At 45.3% G+C, this 16,575-nt stretch overlaps 1 protein-coding gene across 1 annotated transcript in view; it reads left to right on the plus strand.

The window, feature by feature from the left end:
- LOC119170287 (uncharacterized) overlaps positions 1-16,575 on the plus strand; it is an 86,090-nt gene that overhangs the window by 58,425 nt on the left and 11,090 nt on the right. The window contains exon 2 of the mRNA XM_037421408.2: positions 8,759-8,866. Coding sequence (XP_037277305.2) covers positions 8,797-8,866 — 70 coding nt within the window. The 5' untranslated portion in view covers positions 8,759-8,796. The remainder of the gene's footprint in view (positions 1-8,758; positions 8,867-16,575) is intronic.

Below are 16,575 nucleotides of genomic sequence, written 5' to 3' on the forward strand. Positions count from 1 at the left end.
CCTTTTTAGAACACTAAGCCAAGATGCCTTTCAGAATTTTCATCGCTTTTTTATAGGTGAAAGCTTGACTTCAACAATGCACAACAGCATTACAGGCTTTTCGTTTGCTTGAGGAATTTTGCAAAGACTGTCCACGCATGCTCATCTTTGTGACTTAGTAAAGCTCTTAGAATGAAAATAAAGAGTTATTTAGGCTTCATTAATAAATTACGCATCTTTAATACAGGAAGATGGGATTAAGGTAAGCTTGTTGTAGGATGAGGCATCGTAAACAAAAAAGGAAGTGATATCTGGAGGTGTCGCGTCACAAAACCACGATATGGTTCTGAGGCACGCCGTAGAGGAAGACTCCGGGAATTTCGATCATCTGGTGTTTTACAGTGCACGGGCATCAAGTATTGTACCTCCATCGAAATGCGGCAGCCACGACCGGATTGGAGTCCGCCAAGTAAAAAAAAGGATATAAATATGAAAGCGTGGAGGCGATGCTGTCTTGAAGTGCCCGTACTATAGCTGACCGTGCACGTTATTGTTGTGTTGCTTTGTTTTGCTTTTGTTAGCAGCGTATGTTCAAGCCTAGTTAATTTCATTCCACTAAACATTTATTTCACTCATAATCGAGCTATAATTTGACCACATCTACCCAATTGTCTGCCAACGCTGGGTGCTCCACCACTCTATTTTCGAAAAAAAAAAAAGAAACCACGTGCATGCCCTCGATAATGATTTATGTTCCACTTTTCTGCTACAGTAGGCTGCTGGTACAATGAGCGAACGCATGAGCTTGCAATATGATAGAGAAAATTCAGAGCACTATACTTAGTTGACCATTGCAAAGTAATGGCCACTGGATGAAAGAGCCTTTTTCATCCAGCGGGCGTGGCACAATAGTAACCTGTTCCTGGCCGTGTAAATCAAATCACATGTTCAGAAAATATGGTGCCCGATTCAGTGTAATGTTTTGTACTTTGCTATAGTATTTCTCGATGTTGTCAGCTATATTTCTGTGGATAACAAATCCCACGCCCAGTTCTTTTCAGTCAGCCAGTCCACGATAGATAAGGACGTGCCCATTCTTTAGCACTGTATAGGCCTCATCTGTCCTCCTAACCTCACTGAGCCTTATTACATCCTATTTAACACCTTCTAGCTCCTCAAACAGTACGACTAGACTTGCCTCAGAAGATAAGGTTCTAGCGTTAAACGTTGCCAAGTTCAGGTTCCAATGGCGGCTTGTCCACACCCAGAGATTCTTAGCACCCTCTGATACGTTGCAGATCCGACCGCCGCCGTGATCAGTTGCTTCGCAGCTGCTGGGGACTGAGGGCCGTGAGTTATTTGACGTATGCATGTGGGAGGTAGTGGCCAGATACTGCGCCAGGGTGGCCAATCCTTGTTTGGTGTGGGAGTGCGTTACCGGCGGTGGTCACCGGTGAGGCCGCACCCCACGGCTCTTAATGCAGTTTCATCACCACGCTGATTTTTTTTTCTATCCGGTTTGGAAATGCGCGGCATCGAAATTCGAACCACGGACCTCTTGCACGCGAGGCGGAACCTCTAACCTCCACTCCATCGCTGCTACGATGGCGCAGTGGTTACGATACCTACCACTTTGGTGGTAGGTATCGTAGTTAAACTCAATAAGAGATACCAGATGAAGGTGGTAGGCTTATGCGCCTACATTCAGCCATGATGACACATCAGTTGAAAGCTTCCATGAAGACGTGAAATTGGCAATTCATAACGTAAATACACAGTGTAGTATACCGACGGGAGACTTCAATGCCAAGGAAGGGAAGAGGCAAGCTGGAGAACAGGCTGTAGGAGATTATGGCATTCCCAGAACGTAGTAATTTACGGATCTGGAACACTTTCTACCGAAAGCGAGAGAACCGTAAGGGGACAAGGAGGAGCCCTAATGGCGAAAGTAGGAACGAAATAGATTTTATACCGAGTGCACACCCAGGCATTGTGCAGGATGTAGAAGTGCTTGGCAAATTACGATGCAGTGATCATAGAATCGTATAGTCTAGAATTCAGCTAAACTTGAAGAAGGAACGACAGAAACTGATACGCAAGAAGCCAATCAATGAGCTATCACAGAGAGGGAAAGTACAGGAATTCAGAGTCTCGCTTCAGAACAGGTACTCGGCTCTTATCGAGGAAAACAGCCTTAGTGTTGGCGCACTGAATGGTAATCTGACGAGTATTATTACGGAGTGTGCAGGGGAAGTTGAAGGTATGGTACGACAGGAAACTGGTAAGCTGTCCCAGGAGACGAAGAACCTTATTAAGAAATGTCAAAGCATAAAAACCTCAAATACAATAAACAAAACAGAATTGGCAGAGGTTATGAAGTTGATTATTAAGCGTAAGGTAACCGAAGTAAAAATATATAACATGGAAAAAATTAAACACACTCTGAAGAACGGAGGAAGCGTCAGAGCAGTGAAGAGGAAACTTGGTATATAGGCAAAAACCAGATGTATGCACTAAGAGACAAAGAAGGCAAAGTAACTACCAGCATGGATAGGATATTAAAATAGCGGAGGAGTTTTACAGAGATCTGTACAGTAGCCAGCACCCACGACCCTAATATAAGAACTAGCAATATCCCAGATGGCATCCCACCAGTAATTATAAGGAAGTCAGAATAGCTTTGTAAGGAATACAAAGAAGCAAAGCTGCTGGTGAGGACCAGGTAACATCAAACCTGCTGAAAGACAGAGGACAGGCTGTGCTAGAAAAACTAGCCACCCTGTTTACGAGGTGTCTCCTGACTTGAAGAGTACCAGAGTCTTGGAAGAACGCTAACATCATCTCAATACGTAAGAAAGGAGATGACAAGGATTTGAAGAACTACAGGCAGATCAGCTGGCTCTCTGTATTATACAAACTATTTATAAAGGTAATTATTGCTAACAGAGTAAAAAAAACATCAACCAAAGGAATAAGCAGAATTTCTAACAGGCTACTCAACAATTGACCACATTCATACTATCAATCAGGTAATAGAGAAATTCTCAGAATATAACCAACCACTATACATATCCTTCATAGATTACGAGAAGGCATTTGATTCAGTAAAAATATCAGCAGTCATGTATACACTGCAAAATCAGAGCGTCTACGGAGCATATATAAACATCCTGGAGGAAATATACGGGGGATCAACTGCCACCATAGTACTCCATAAAGAAAGCAACAAAATACCAATCAAGAAGGGTGTAAGGCAGGGGGATACAATCTCGCCAATGCTATTTACCGCGTGCTTACAGGAGGTTTTCAGATGCCTAGAGTAGGAAGCGTTAGAAATAAGAGTTAAATATGAGCACCTGCGCTTTGCTGATGACATTGCATTGCTGAGTAGCTCAGGAGACGAATTGCAACTCATGATTACGGAGTTAGACCAGAAGAGTAGAAAGGTGTGTCTTAAAATTAATCTGCAGAAAACGAAAGTAACTGCAACATCCTTGGAAGAGAACAGCGCTTCGATATAGGTAACAGAGCACTTGAAGTTGTAAAGGACTACGTCTATTTAGGACAGGCAATAGCTGCGAAGCCGAACAATGAGATTGAAGTAACTAGAAGAATAAGAACGAGGTGGAGCGCATTCGGCAAGCACTCTCAAATCATGGCTCGTAGATTGTCACTATGCCTCAAGAGGAAGGTATATAACAGCTGCATCTTGCCGGTACTTAGCTATAGAGTAGAAACATGAAAACTTACAAAGAGGGTTCCGCTTAAATTGAGGACGACGCAGCGAGCGATGGATAGGAAAATGATAGGTGTAACCTTAAGAGGCAAGAAGAGCGCAGAGTGGATCGGGGAACAAACTGGGGCTAAGGATATTGCATGTTGAAATTAAGAAGAGGAAATGGACATGCGCCGGGCATGTAACGCGTAGGCAGGATAACCACTGGTCGTTAAGAATACCTGACTGGATTCCCAGAGAAGGCAAGCGGGTTAGGGGGAAACAGAAAGTTAGGTGGGCAGATGAGATTGGGGAATTTGCGGGTATAAAGTGGCAGAAGCAAGCACAAGACGGAGATGACTGGCGGAACATGGGAGAGGCCTTTGTCCTGCAGTGGGCATAGTCAGGAGGATGATGATGATAGTGTGTCAAAACACGAAAAAACGAGCCCTTAAGTAGACACTTCTTTCCCTTATTTATTAACGATGGTCTCGTACTGGCAGCCTTGGTGCCGTTAGGTTGTATACGAGGAACTATTGGTCAGCTGCCAGCTCACATGCTACGTGACGCCAAACAGGCTCATAAAGAGTGTTCCACACTCCCCTCCATGGCTACAGGCGGCGCTGACTGACAATCCCACGTTTGAATTCATATATAAACCCAACAAAGTGGCTGGGGGGATAGCCGCCGTGTTAGCTCAGTTTTAGAGCATCGAATGCGTTATTCGAAGGTCGCAGGTTTGGTTCCTGCTCACGGCAAGTTATCTTTTCACCCACTTTTTTTTTCTTCACATTTACATTAGCATTGGTCTAATGACTTCCCCTATACATTCCTTGTATGCATTATTGTCTGTTAGGTCTGTTTATTATCGTGTCAAAACACGGTATATATATATATATATATATATATATATATATATATATATATATATATATATATATATATATATATATATATATATATATATATATATATATATATATATATATATATATATATATATATATATATATATATATTGGGCCAAAGGTGCCTTGTTTTCGTAACGTCGTTCATATTACCTATTCGAGCTGGTATATTAAGCGACAGGCTCCTCCCCCGCGTGCTTGCAATAAAGCCCAAACTCCATAAGCGCGAAAATGCACGCGACAGCGACGAGCGACGCTATGAGCGACGAAACAGGGCGTTCGCGCGACGTGTCACGTGCTCGTTTTCGCGCGATCGCTCGGTTCTCCAGATTTGGAAATTGTCGCTCATCACCCGGAAGTGCTGGGCTGAAGCAGCCAATAGCGAAATACTGGAAAAGACAAAGACTACATAGGTGCACGTGACCCTGTCCGAGTCACGTATGCGCAACAAGAAATAACGCAATGTTTATTACGCATGTACATATAAAAAAGTGCTGCAAGGCGATAATAATCACTTTCCGTTTGATTACACAACAATATATATTATTTTTAAATTGCATACCGCTCGCTGTGCGGTTATGTTGGTGCGAGTAGACGGCCTCATGCCAGCAACAGTGGAATTCGCTCGCCGAAGCCGTCGCGTGAATGAGGTTTGCCTGCGCTAGCGACTGATCGCGCGACGCCGATCTACGTCGCGTCGCTCGTCGCTGTCGCGTGCATTTTCGCGCTGATGGAGTTTGGGCTTAACCGATGTCGCGACGTCCCAAACCAACTCATGTGCATGTCCTGACGCCACGCATTTTATTAACAGCGGCGTTCATACTACAAACATAGATTCGTATATTATTATTAGAGCTTTAACAAACGTCCTTTTTTCAGATGTGCTCCGTGCCAATGTCTGTCTATGGGACAGTGATGTAGTGATTATAATAGAGGTTCGCGCCGGGTGTCCGAACCAATAAGAACGCGGGAGGCTTCTGAACCACAACGAAGTCAAATTCTTTTCGCGATAATTTCACTACCTTGCTCATTTCGTTATTTGTATTTCGCGACGTGCTTCTGTTTTCGATGTTGCCGTATTGTTTCGACCACTTTCTTTAGCATCCGACGTTCAATCTTCTCGGACGACAAATGCGATTTTCTTCGAGCGATCGGACCTCTATATTTCGTTTTATTTTATCGGAAAAAAATATTTCAGAACCACTCCGCGTCTTCATGACCGAAAAAGAAAAACAATGGGAAAACGTAATATCAGTTGAGTGAAAAGCAATTGACGCTGAAGTTGCCTTTCCCGCTGCCCTTTATTTTTACCTCGGCCGTTGTGTGGTCTCACCGAGGCACTCTTGAGATTGCTATCCATAAGACCTCAAAGCACCGCCGCTTGCAGTGGCCTCGCTCGCAATATTTTTGTCGTTTGTCTGTTTGTTTGTTGCTGACCAACCTTGCCCTTCCAGAGGCTGCATGGAAGACCTTTTTCTGAGTATAATAAAAACCTGGAATCAGACAAGCCATTCTCCGGCTATGGCTGCGAGTTGACCCAGATTGACCGAGCACTCTCGTCGTTCTGCACGAGCACACAAAAGGAGATCCGAATGAAAAGCCGGTCCGAGCTTTCACTCTGGTGGTGGCGTGCCTTTGTGGGAGCCCTTTGAAGCGTCGCAGCAGCGAACGGAATATGGGATACTCGACGTCAACGTTGTCTGCGCTTGTGCTCGAAGAATTCTTGGCGCGGCACACGGTCGAGTTTCTTGTTCCGCGGGCGTTTTGTTTTCGATTGCAAGAGTGACTGTAAACAGAGGCATAAGCAGAGGAAAGATGGGAACGGTGATCACAAAGACAAAACAAAGCCCTTGTCTTGCAAAGTGGGAAATAAGAGGCCTAGAAAGACAGAGCAAATCGCAGGAATCAGTAGACAAAAAAAGTGAAATTGGTGAAGAAAATTCTGACGCCGCACATATACCGGTCGCACTCTATCTCGAACGTCCGCTAACTACAAGAAGACAGCAAGTTCTCTATCTGCGTTTAAAACGTATGGGTGCGCGCCGACCTCTCTCTTTGTCGTTCATATCTTTCATTTTGTTCTCTCTATTCTTGCTTATTTGTATCGCTCGGATATCGACCAGCCGTCCAGTTTTTGTAATCTGGCACATGCCATGCGCCTCGCTCTATGTACTCTACAACGCAGAGGTTGTGTGGGAACGGCGTGCGTGAGGGTGCTCGTCCGCCATGTCGTGCACAGCACCTGTGCGCACTCTCGCTCAAACAAGGTAGAGGCACAGCAGCAATGCGTGCTGCATCTTCGCGTTATGTATATGAGGAACATGGAACACACCGCAAGACACTTTGTCCTTCTTCGTCACCGTCGTCCCCTGCACGAAAGTGGTCCTTCCACAGACACCATATTCTCGTTTGCTAAGTTCGAATGAGTTTGTCAGCTCGCCATTAAATTCGTTGTTTACCTGTCCTGAGAGGCATCTGCCTGTTTTGCTTTGAGTATACGGGCGGGACGCAGCAAGCCCAGTACCCAAACCGGATACAGCGAAGGGGCTCGATCGTGCGTTCCATCGAAGTTAACTATTGCAAACAAACACAATGAACAAACTATTTGGCTAAGCTAAAGTGTACGGTAATATTCTTTACCAAAAAAAGGAGGGGGGGGGGGGGGGGGGGATACCGTGCTTTCTTTACAGCTTCAGAGCCAAACATCTTCATAACCAAATTCCCAGGGCGCATCAATCAGTGGTTACACCAAATATTTGAAAATATTGCGCTCGCGGTACTAAGCAGCAAGCCTAAGGGTAGGTCTGTTTGTGTGATGAAGTGAGGTCGTGACTCTCGCTTATTTCTTCAAGTTCGTTGAATCGACGCTCCTTTGTCCAGTGCAAAATGTAATTCGTTGCATCTAGTACTAAGCGTTAATTTTCATAAGTTCAAAGTTCATTTTCATAACGGACTGTCCATCAATTTTGTAGTAATTAAGCGCAAAAAGAATGTAACTAGATGCAGTTTTCCGACACGACAAGGTTTTTTTTTTTTTTCGTCAGGGCATCAACGCAGTATCGAAATTCCCTTTTGAACAGTTCTTTTAATTTCAAACCACCATCTTCCTCTGCACTTCCTTATTGTACCAAACATATGGTTTGTCTCTCTTTCTCTTCGCTTTTGCTCCTTCTCTTTCAGACTTCCTTTCTCCCTCTCTGATTTAAACAGCTACGTTGCATAAGGCCCAAGTCTAAAGTTCTCTTTCATTTGCGACGCTAATCTCTCCGCGAACAGCGTAAAGCTTTAATTTCAAACACGGCAACTTCAATACTGCCGTCAGAGTTCTACGTATACTATGTGCGCTACTGTTGCGGGAAATATTCATTTCTTCAGCTCGCGGCACCTATAATGCAAATGAGGTTCGAGACTCATTAGCATTTCATTAACGCCACGATACACTGGTTGGCTCAATGTTTGCATATATTATACACCACGTGTCTTCGAGCGTTGCATAACATCCGGTACTCTATTATAGATTGCGTAAAGCACTCGTGTCCTGAGCGTCGAAAGACGGCCTGACAAAAAAAATGGCACCGACCGCCCAACATCTTCTTTAAGTTTGCGTTTGATCCTATTGGGGCATATTTAGCTATTAATCCAATTACTGCTTCTTTCCGTACTGCCAGCCCGATAAGGCTATGTTGGTGCCTATGTAATGCCACCTACGGGGTGTCTTAGTTGCCACTGCACGGCGCCTGAGCGTGAGGGCGTGGGTTCGCGTCCCTGCTGACGCTGTGCGATGTGTGTGTGTGTGTGTGTGTGTGTGTGTGTGTGTGTGTGTGTGTGTGTGTGTGTGTGTGTGTGTGTGTGTGTGTGTGTGTGTGTGTGTGTGTGTCTTTTGTCTCGTTTGACGTTTATTATGGCGCAAACTTGATATGCATTAAGTCAATTTCTGGTCACTGCTGTCGCATAATAACAGGAGGGGGGGGGGGGGTACGAAAGGGCCTGTGCACCTTTATTTAAGTGCGCGTTAGTTAAACCAAAGGTTGGCATAATTAGCCCACTGTCTGCCACTACTTCGCTCAAAAATTAAATCTTGATTTTGTCACGTGTAATTGCACAATTTAATCTACCAATTACATTGTTTTCATCCTTCCTATTTTCTTTTTTTTAGGCATTAAGGCAAGAGGCTGAGCCAGTGGAAGCCCGAGGATGACGCAAACGTCAACGTTGGCGACGGCGCTTTTCGCCTCGTCGCTCTTCTTCCTCCTCTTCACAACAGGTGAGCTATCGTTTCCGGCGGATGAGTCATTCAGAGGTGGTGAGTGCGAAGCTGTAGTAGTTTAGCCTCAGAAAAGGTCAGCGATTTGCGCAAGAAGCAACGTTAATCTCATCAATGGGAGTCATAATATTATGTGAACACAATTTCAGGCAAAAAATCCAGAACGATTGTGACTGAAACATGACAAAAGAAAAATTGCCGACACTTATGGTACTCTCCAAGGCTAAGTGTGAGAGCAGATGTACGTGTGTTTCAGCGATGTATTGAGATGTCTGAGATGACCTTAGCCCAGTCCAGGCCTTGAAGTGTGAGGTGCATGTCGAGACGTAAATGTTGTAGGAGCTGCAAATAATGCTTGCGGTGAACTCTGACACGACTTAGTTTGTACGGTGGCCTGTAAACATCACCAGACGAGAAATTTATCGCCGCCTCGCATGGGCAGCCTCCAAAAGCCAGGGAGCTCCCCAGTAAGTTACGCTTTTACGTCGGCTGCATATTTTTCGTTTGCGCACGCCACGTGAGTTTTTGCCTTTTTTTTTTGCTCTTTAAACCAACTGCGAAGTTCATAATGTCAAACCCGACCAGTGGGACCATTTATTTCAACCTGAACACTCAGTGAAAAAGAGAGAAAATGAACTTTCAAAAAAAAAAGGCTTTGATCTCTGACGCATACTACCAAATTTACTGTTCTTGGGGAGCGAAATTTTTACTGCTCTAAAAAATGAAAAACTGAACCAATAGGGTAAGCGAAAGAAGGGGAGGCACAGGATGAGACGGACTTATAGGCAATAGCATATTGCGCGTTTAATTCCGTGCAGTGAAGCGAATGCTACGGAGATCAGTCTCGTGATACGGGAAGTTGAAGTACTGCAAACTTCGCCTCCGTTATTTGCAACAGAATTGTGCTCCTGTTCATATATTTCTTTGAAAAATTTTCAGATCATTTACGATGGAAGAAAGTGAAATGATTGCGTTGCATTGTGAGAAGAGAAGTAGAGTAAAGAATGTTATTTCATCGAGAGACACACAAAGCATGTTGTACGGAATGGATCAAACGAAGCAAACGCACTGCTTCTGTGTGCCAAACACTGTTTATTTCGCTGTGGTTAATTTATGACTTCCGCCTTCAAAAATTTTCTTATATAAAGTATTTACTGTAGCATTATAAAGTCATTGAATTACATGATTTTTATCGAAACCTCCAAAGCTTCGCATGGTTCTTATAAAAGCTCACATGGGAAAGTAGTGCATCTGACATTCATTTAAAAAATTAGAATGAAAGAACATGAAAGACCGGCACAAAATGATACCTTTCATTATGTCACAATGACAACACCTAAACGCTTGGAAAGTCGAGGGCTCCTCACGTGGATCATAATAAATCATAGCAAATAGTGAATGGTCTTTAGTATTTGTCCAGGTGGTTCCTGAAAGGTCTAACTGTACATATTCGCATCGTGTTTTTTTTTCCTAATCTCGCCTGTCCCGCAGTCTATAGATTTATAAAGAACGAGAACAATAAAATAAAATATCAACCCTTATGAGCGATATAATGCATTCCTATGTCACTCTACTTTCATAAAGATCTCACATATAGGCAAGCACGACAGTGTTACACACAGAAGCACCTAAACATTTAACTGCAGAATACTCTAAAAAGTAAGCTGCCTAGTTCAATCGGTCAATGCAGACTTTATATACCAAATGATAACGCGCCCCTGTTGAGAGATTCATTAATTCATTCATTCATTCATTCATTCATTCATTCATTCATTCATTCAACGCATTTGCGCCTGTCTTTGCGGCAGCCGCGATTTGCTCTGAACCTCAAAAATGAATAACTGTCCGATCGTATCTTTGAGGACGTTCTCTGAGCGCGTATCAATGAAAGGAGTCCTCGCCACGACACTATAATTCACAGAAAGGCTCTCTTGTCCTACACGCAACGCAGCGTAAGCCTTCACAGGCCCATCGGCGCACCGTTATCGCTGCGTGGAATTAGCGACGTTCAACGGAGCACTCGCGCAAAGTGTTGTCTCCCTATAAATCAGAAGTACCTGTGGCCGGGACACTTTGAGAGCTCTCGGCAAGACGTAGGGATATAGATGGCCTCTTCACGGGGGGCTGGGTCGCCCGCAGGGTACAGGTCCCCTAAAAAGTCGTCCCGACAACTCTTCACTGTCGGGAAATAAGGGCTGTGCGCGGTGGTGACGGTGGCGTGTGCGCGACAAAAGCGATCCCGCGCCACCCCGCTGAGCTTTCGTTTAGGGAACGAGGAATGGGGAAAAAAGAAGCGGGCTTTAGATATGGGATCGTCTGCGGGACGCCGCATAGGGCGCCGAAGGAAGAAGCCCTCCACCACCGTTCGCGTCGTCCGGGTTATTGATGGCACCGGGAATGCTCTTTTTATGCAGACCGGGTAGTGCGAAAGCACGGCGAAGTGCGACTAGGCCGAGCGACAGAGGACGAGACCTTTTTTTATGATTATTATTCTTTTTTTCTCTCGAAAAGAGCGCTGCTCGATACGGCGCTGCGAAAGCGACACGAAGTGGTTTCAATAACGCCGTACGAGCCTCCGCACGAATTCTAACGAACTCGAGCTGACGAGAGGAGAAGAAGCGGAAAATATTGACGGCAGGGGCTTCCTGTACGTGTGGTATATTTACTTACTGGTGCGCAGTTTTACGCATGTCGATTACCGTGGTCCAGCAAAAGACGTCCACGCACGATTAACGCATTTGGAGATGTTTAAATCAATTGTCGTTCAGTGGCTTGTTCGTTTGTTCCTTTACTGCTTCGTTTACGTGGCTATAATACGTGTCGCATGTATAATCAAACCAACTGCATCGTTTCTGCCAGCGATTTTATTATTATTATTTGTAGTAGTGGTGGCGGTAGTAGTAGTACTAGTAACAAAGCAGCAGCAGTAGTAGTAGTAGTAGTAGTAGTAGTAGTAGTAGTAGTAGTAGTAGTAGTAGTAGTAGCAGCAGCAGCAGCACTCCACTTAACGCGATATAAAAAAAAGCTTCCTTTCACGCTTAGTCTCGAACTCAGGTTTTGGTTTTTCTCGTACTAACAAATGCAAATCGTAAAATTTCAAAGAAGTGACCAGAAGGTGGCACAAGCCAGTGACGTCTTCACTACACAGATAGCCGTCGCGTACAGCTCCCGCAAACAAATTAATTCGCCGCCTTCTGTGCAACTTATTTGCTCTTTTCTTCTGTTGTTTTTTTTTTCGCTCTCAGGTCGGGACGGTCTGGCGCGACGGTGAAGCCTTGATTAAAGAACGTCTCGCTCTGAAGCACGTGAAATATAAAAGAGACACTATGAAGAAAATGAACTGCTTGGCGCCCGGCAGCCCCCAAGACCACCGCAGCGTTTCACGTTCGACAAACCCTCAAACTCTCTCGAACACTTTGAAGATGCGAGGCTAATGAAGCTAGCAACGCGCATGAGCGCGAACAAATATGAGGTTAATTAATCGCGTGCCTTATCATCGCGAGGCTAATTAGTTGAGTCCATAAACTTGGGCGCGTATAGTTTGTGCTTGTCATTTGGGTAAACAGACCGTACTGGGTTCACCCCGTCTATGAAAACACATCCAATCAAAGGGTATTAGAGCTTGAGCCATGCTAACATTAAACACCATCGAAAGACTGGCCCATATAATACTTAATGGAGCTCACGCTGGTCCTGTTCGTAATTTTGTCTTTAAAAATGTGTTTAAAATGGAGTACAAATCGAAAAGGAGTCAAGGTGCATATCACGCTCCTTTGTTTATCTTGTCCTTCGATTCGAGCGGCGTTTTCGACCTGAATCATTAAATAAAGCACGCCCAATTTATTGTTACTACCTCCGCGGCCTCGTGTGCACAACTGCCAATGCGCGCTGACGTCGAAATCCAGTTTCATGTAGCACGAACAGCTAACAATTTTTCTCGTTTCAAATTTCCGAGCACGACGCGTTTCTGTATTATTCAACCGTCCACCGCCTACGTGAAGCGTCATATTTCATGCAGCATTACGTATGCGACGACTGATCCCACGCTTCCGCAGAAGACAAGAAATAATAAAAAAATGCCATCTTCGAACTAGTGGCGTTAAGCCTGACGAAGTGCTGAACATGGCAGCCATCCTTCTTCCTCTTCGGTTTTATTTTTCTCTATTTATTGCTTTTTTTCTATTTGCCAGTTTTTCTTCCTCTAGCTTTTTTTATATATTTCTACCTATCCCTAATTTTATGCGTCTATTCCATTTCTAACTTGCTATTTTTATACGTTATTTTACCTGCGTTACGCCAAGCGACTAAAGCATACTACAACCCGGGCCCTTAAAGGGCGCCACCCTTGTTATCATCATCAAGGCACTCAAAGAACATGAGCAAGAAGACTTGTCCTTGGCGCGAGCGCGCGCACTTTTTATCGAATAACATCTAGAAAACTTGAACTAACGATGCATTTGTATATTCACGGGCTGCAATACACTCTAAGTAAAAAAAAAAAGTCATTTGGCACTTTTGGTCTGCGTGTGACTTTTACATTTGTAAATCTTTTTTATGGAAACACGCTAACTCTGTATTGGAGAACCGTATCTGTAGGAACACAAGCATGCGCACAAAAGGGGGGTGGGGGAAGCAAGAGGGCGGATTTTCTTTCTTAGTCACCTGAGACGAGGGCGCAAAGTCTGCCCCATACATTGACTTGATAGGAGAGGGGAGGCGGTGACGAACTTTCTTCTACACCTTCCCGCCCCCCATCTGAAGAAAAATCTGGTGCACGCCTATATTTAGGGAGACACGCTAACATAAAGGAATTTCGTGCTTCCCAGGACTGTCCTTAGGTAGTCCATGAGTTTCTCTCAAGAGTGTGAGTCCCGTGCGTAGCAAAAAAGAGCGAAAGGACACTTTTTTTTTCTTAGGGCGCAGAAAAAATAAGAGAAAAAGACATTCGAAATAGTTTTTTGTTTTGAAATATAAAAAAATGTCGTAAACTGATCCCGAATATTTCATTGAACCGACAGAAGCTCAAGCCTGCACGAAGGCAAAGTCGTTCGTCGTCAATCCTATAAACAATCCACAAACTCCAAACTCCCTTCCTAAAGGGGTTCCGCGAATCTCACCCGGCAGAAAGTTAAAAAAAAAAACTTTAAGGCGTTCTTTTTACGGATAAAGACATCGCCGCGCCTTATTGCTTTAAAGAGCGACGAAACGCGTTCAGGCGCATCTCTTCTCCGAGTCGTATAGATGCTGAGAAGAACAACTACAAAGTGAAGGTGCGCGATAGCACGTCGGATGCGTCTTCTAGATTGCCAAGTGCTCTCCTCCGTGTTTACACAGGCTGCAGCTTGCCGCGCACGACTGTGCCTTGCCGCAGCATGAGGCGTGAGGCGGGCGTACGAACTCTGTAAGGGGGCTAAAACCACGCAGCACTTCGGTAGTTGTAGGGAACGCATACATGCCGTTCCTTTCAGGGTGACGCTCTCGAGGTGAGCTGTTCGCCTTGCCGTTACATCTTCCGTCGCCGCGGCTGGCTAGGAGCGTCACTAAAGCTAGCTTATGAGTGAGTCATCACTGCAGAAGAGAGAACATGTTCAGCCGAGTGGCTCTATGATTGGTTGAAGCTATGTTTCGTCGTAAGACATGTTCGCGACGTCATTTACTGCTAGTTGCTGCATGCGCGTAGGTGGTGCAGTAAGAATCGTGAAATAAGAGTCTATAACTGCGCCCGCATGTTCAAGGGTGATATATTGAGAGTGCGAGGTAGGGCCAGGTAAATGCAATTATGAAGTTCCCTTGTGTAACTTACAGCGCAGAGATTACATAAGTTTGTTCGTTAAACTGGTGAATTTTTGAATGAGAAAGCACCTTCGCTTCTTGTTTGAGCCGTCGCAACTGTTCTCGCTGATTGGACGGCCAAAGCTGACGCAGCCTCCTGTACCCTCCAAACTCTGCTGCACGGTTCTGAGCGACACAGGAGGGAATAAAAGACAGTAAGAAGGTGGAGAGAGCGAGGGAGGGAGGATAGGAGAAAGATCAAGAGCGAGGACCTTGCTCGGGGCGGTGCGTTCCTTAAATTGTTCCGGCATGGAGACGTGTGCGCGCCTCCTATAGAACCGTGGTGCGAGCCCCGAGATCAAGAGGGCTTTAGCAGAGGCGCCCCGCAGGAGTAAAGGCGCCATACGCACCACTTAAAGAGACAAAAGAAACAAAAACAGGATGGAGATGAAAACTGTCTGTCGAAAATCCCTCCCTTCTTTACGCTATTTGATTTTATTCTCTCTTTTTATTTTTATTATTCGTGGGTATTGTGGTAGCTTAGCGCCGCAGGGCATAGCGTCCGGGATGAGGTCCACGACCACTGCTTTTGACCGAAAGAACGAGATACAAAAAAAGACAAAACCACGAGTAAAAAAAAGTGTAGACGAGGAGAAAAAAAAAAGAAGGGAAACTGGGCTTCGGGAAAATAGGGCTAGTGGCGCACAGCAGAACCGGGAGCAATCTGTCACCGCACCACGTTAAAAACGTGTCCCTCGTGAGAGCCCAAGGCACCAGTCTCAACACTCACGCCCAGGCCTACAGCCCCCCTCCCTCCTTCTCTACCCAAACCCCCCGTGCTCTACGACGTTTCTATTTTCAAGCCCACTCATCCACACCACGTGGCCCCGTCCGCAAGGCTTTCAAAACCTTTCGAACGACGTACCGGCGCTGCTAGAATTGCATCTGTATATGCATATAGGGTGCTACAACCGGCTGTCGCTTGCATAGCATTTTACGTGGTCACTGAGTAATAGCCGCGAAACGGGACACTGATGTTTTCTTTTTCTTTTTTTTTTTCCTTGAACGCCGTAAAAGAGCTGCTGATCGATGAGCATCTTAACGTCGGTTCACGGCTGAGCGCAACCAAGTGGTCGTGGTTGCGTCGTTGCTGGCGTTTCTTAGCCCAAGGAAACGTACTCTGCGAAAGAGAGGGCGTGTTTCGAAAAACAGCGAAAGGGCGTTAGCCGTAACCCGCTGTCTTTTCATACGGGTAAATAGATTTGAGACAGAAAGGACGCATAGATAATTACTGACGTTTTGAGAAACTTCTGGCTCCTTTCTGCATGAACGGAAAACAATGAAAAACGAGTCTTATGGAATCGGCTGAGTTATTTGCTTTAGGTGTGGACATAGTTCGGCAGGAACGGCCGCACGGCACACTGAACAAAGTAATAAACCAGCGCATCCCACCTAATACGACGACGAACGCTGTCGGTGCTATAAAGGTCGGGCGTAAAACGCCCGCAGCGTGGGAAAGCAATCTCAAAGACAAACGAATCTGCTCCGGGGCAAACAGCCTGTGAGGTGGCCCTCTATTTCAGCACAGAACAAGCTTTGTCATACAAGGCGGGAGAACGGGGCTCGACCGATTCACTCGGTGAGCGAGAGCGGCATAACGTGAACGACAGTTTGCTCTATCCTGTTCAAACTGGCATTTCTAAGAGTGCGATGTGCACTTCGCCAAGGGTGGTACCAGGGCATTTTACTGACGGGGCGGGGGCGGGGGGAGTAGCTCGGGTCACCTAGCCTGGATCATCGTCTAGCTTTGGATTGGACACCTCTTCGACACTCTTGGGAGGGAAGTGGAGGTTGGGACGGAGTGAATGGACGCTATTTATTTTGTGGGGGAGGAGTTTATTTGCTCGTTATTTTCACGTCCCCAGAGTGTGTGGCTA

The sequence above is a fragment of the Rhipicephalus microplus genome, chromosome 2 (genome assembly GCF_043290135.1).
Source record: "Rhipicephalus microplus isolate Deutch F79 chromosome 2, USDA_Rmic, whole genome shotgun sequence".
Lineage (NCBI taxonomy): Eukaryota > Metazoa > Arthropoda > Arachnida > Ixodida > Ixodidae > Rhipicephalus > Rhipicephalus microplus.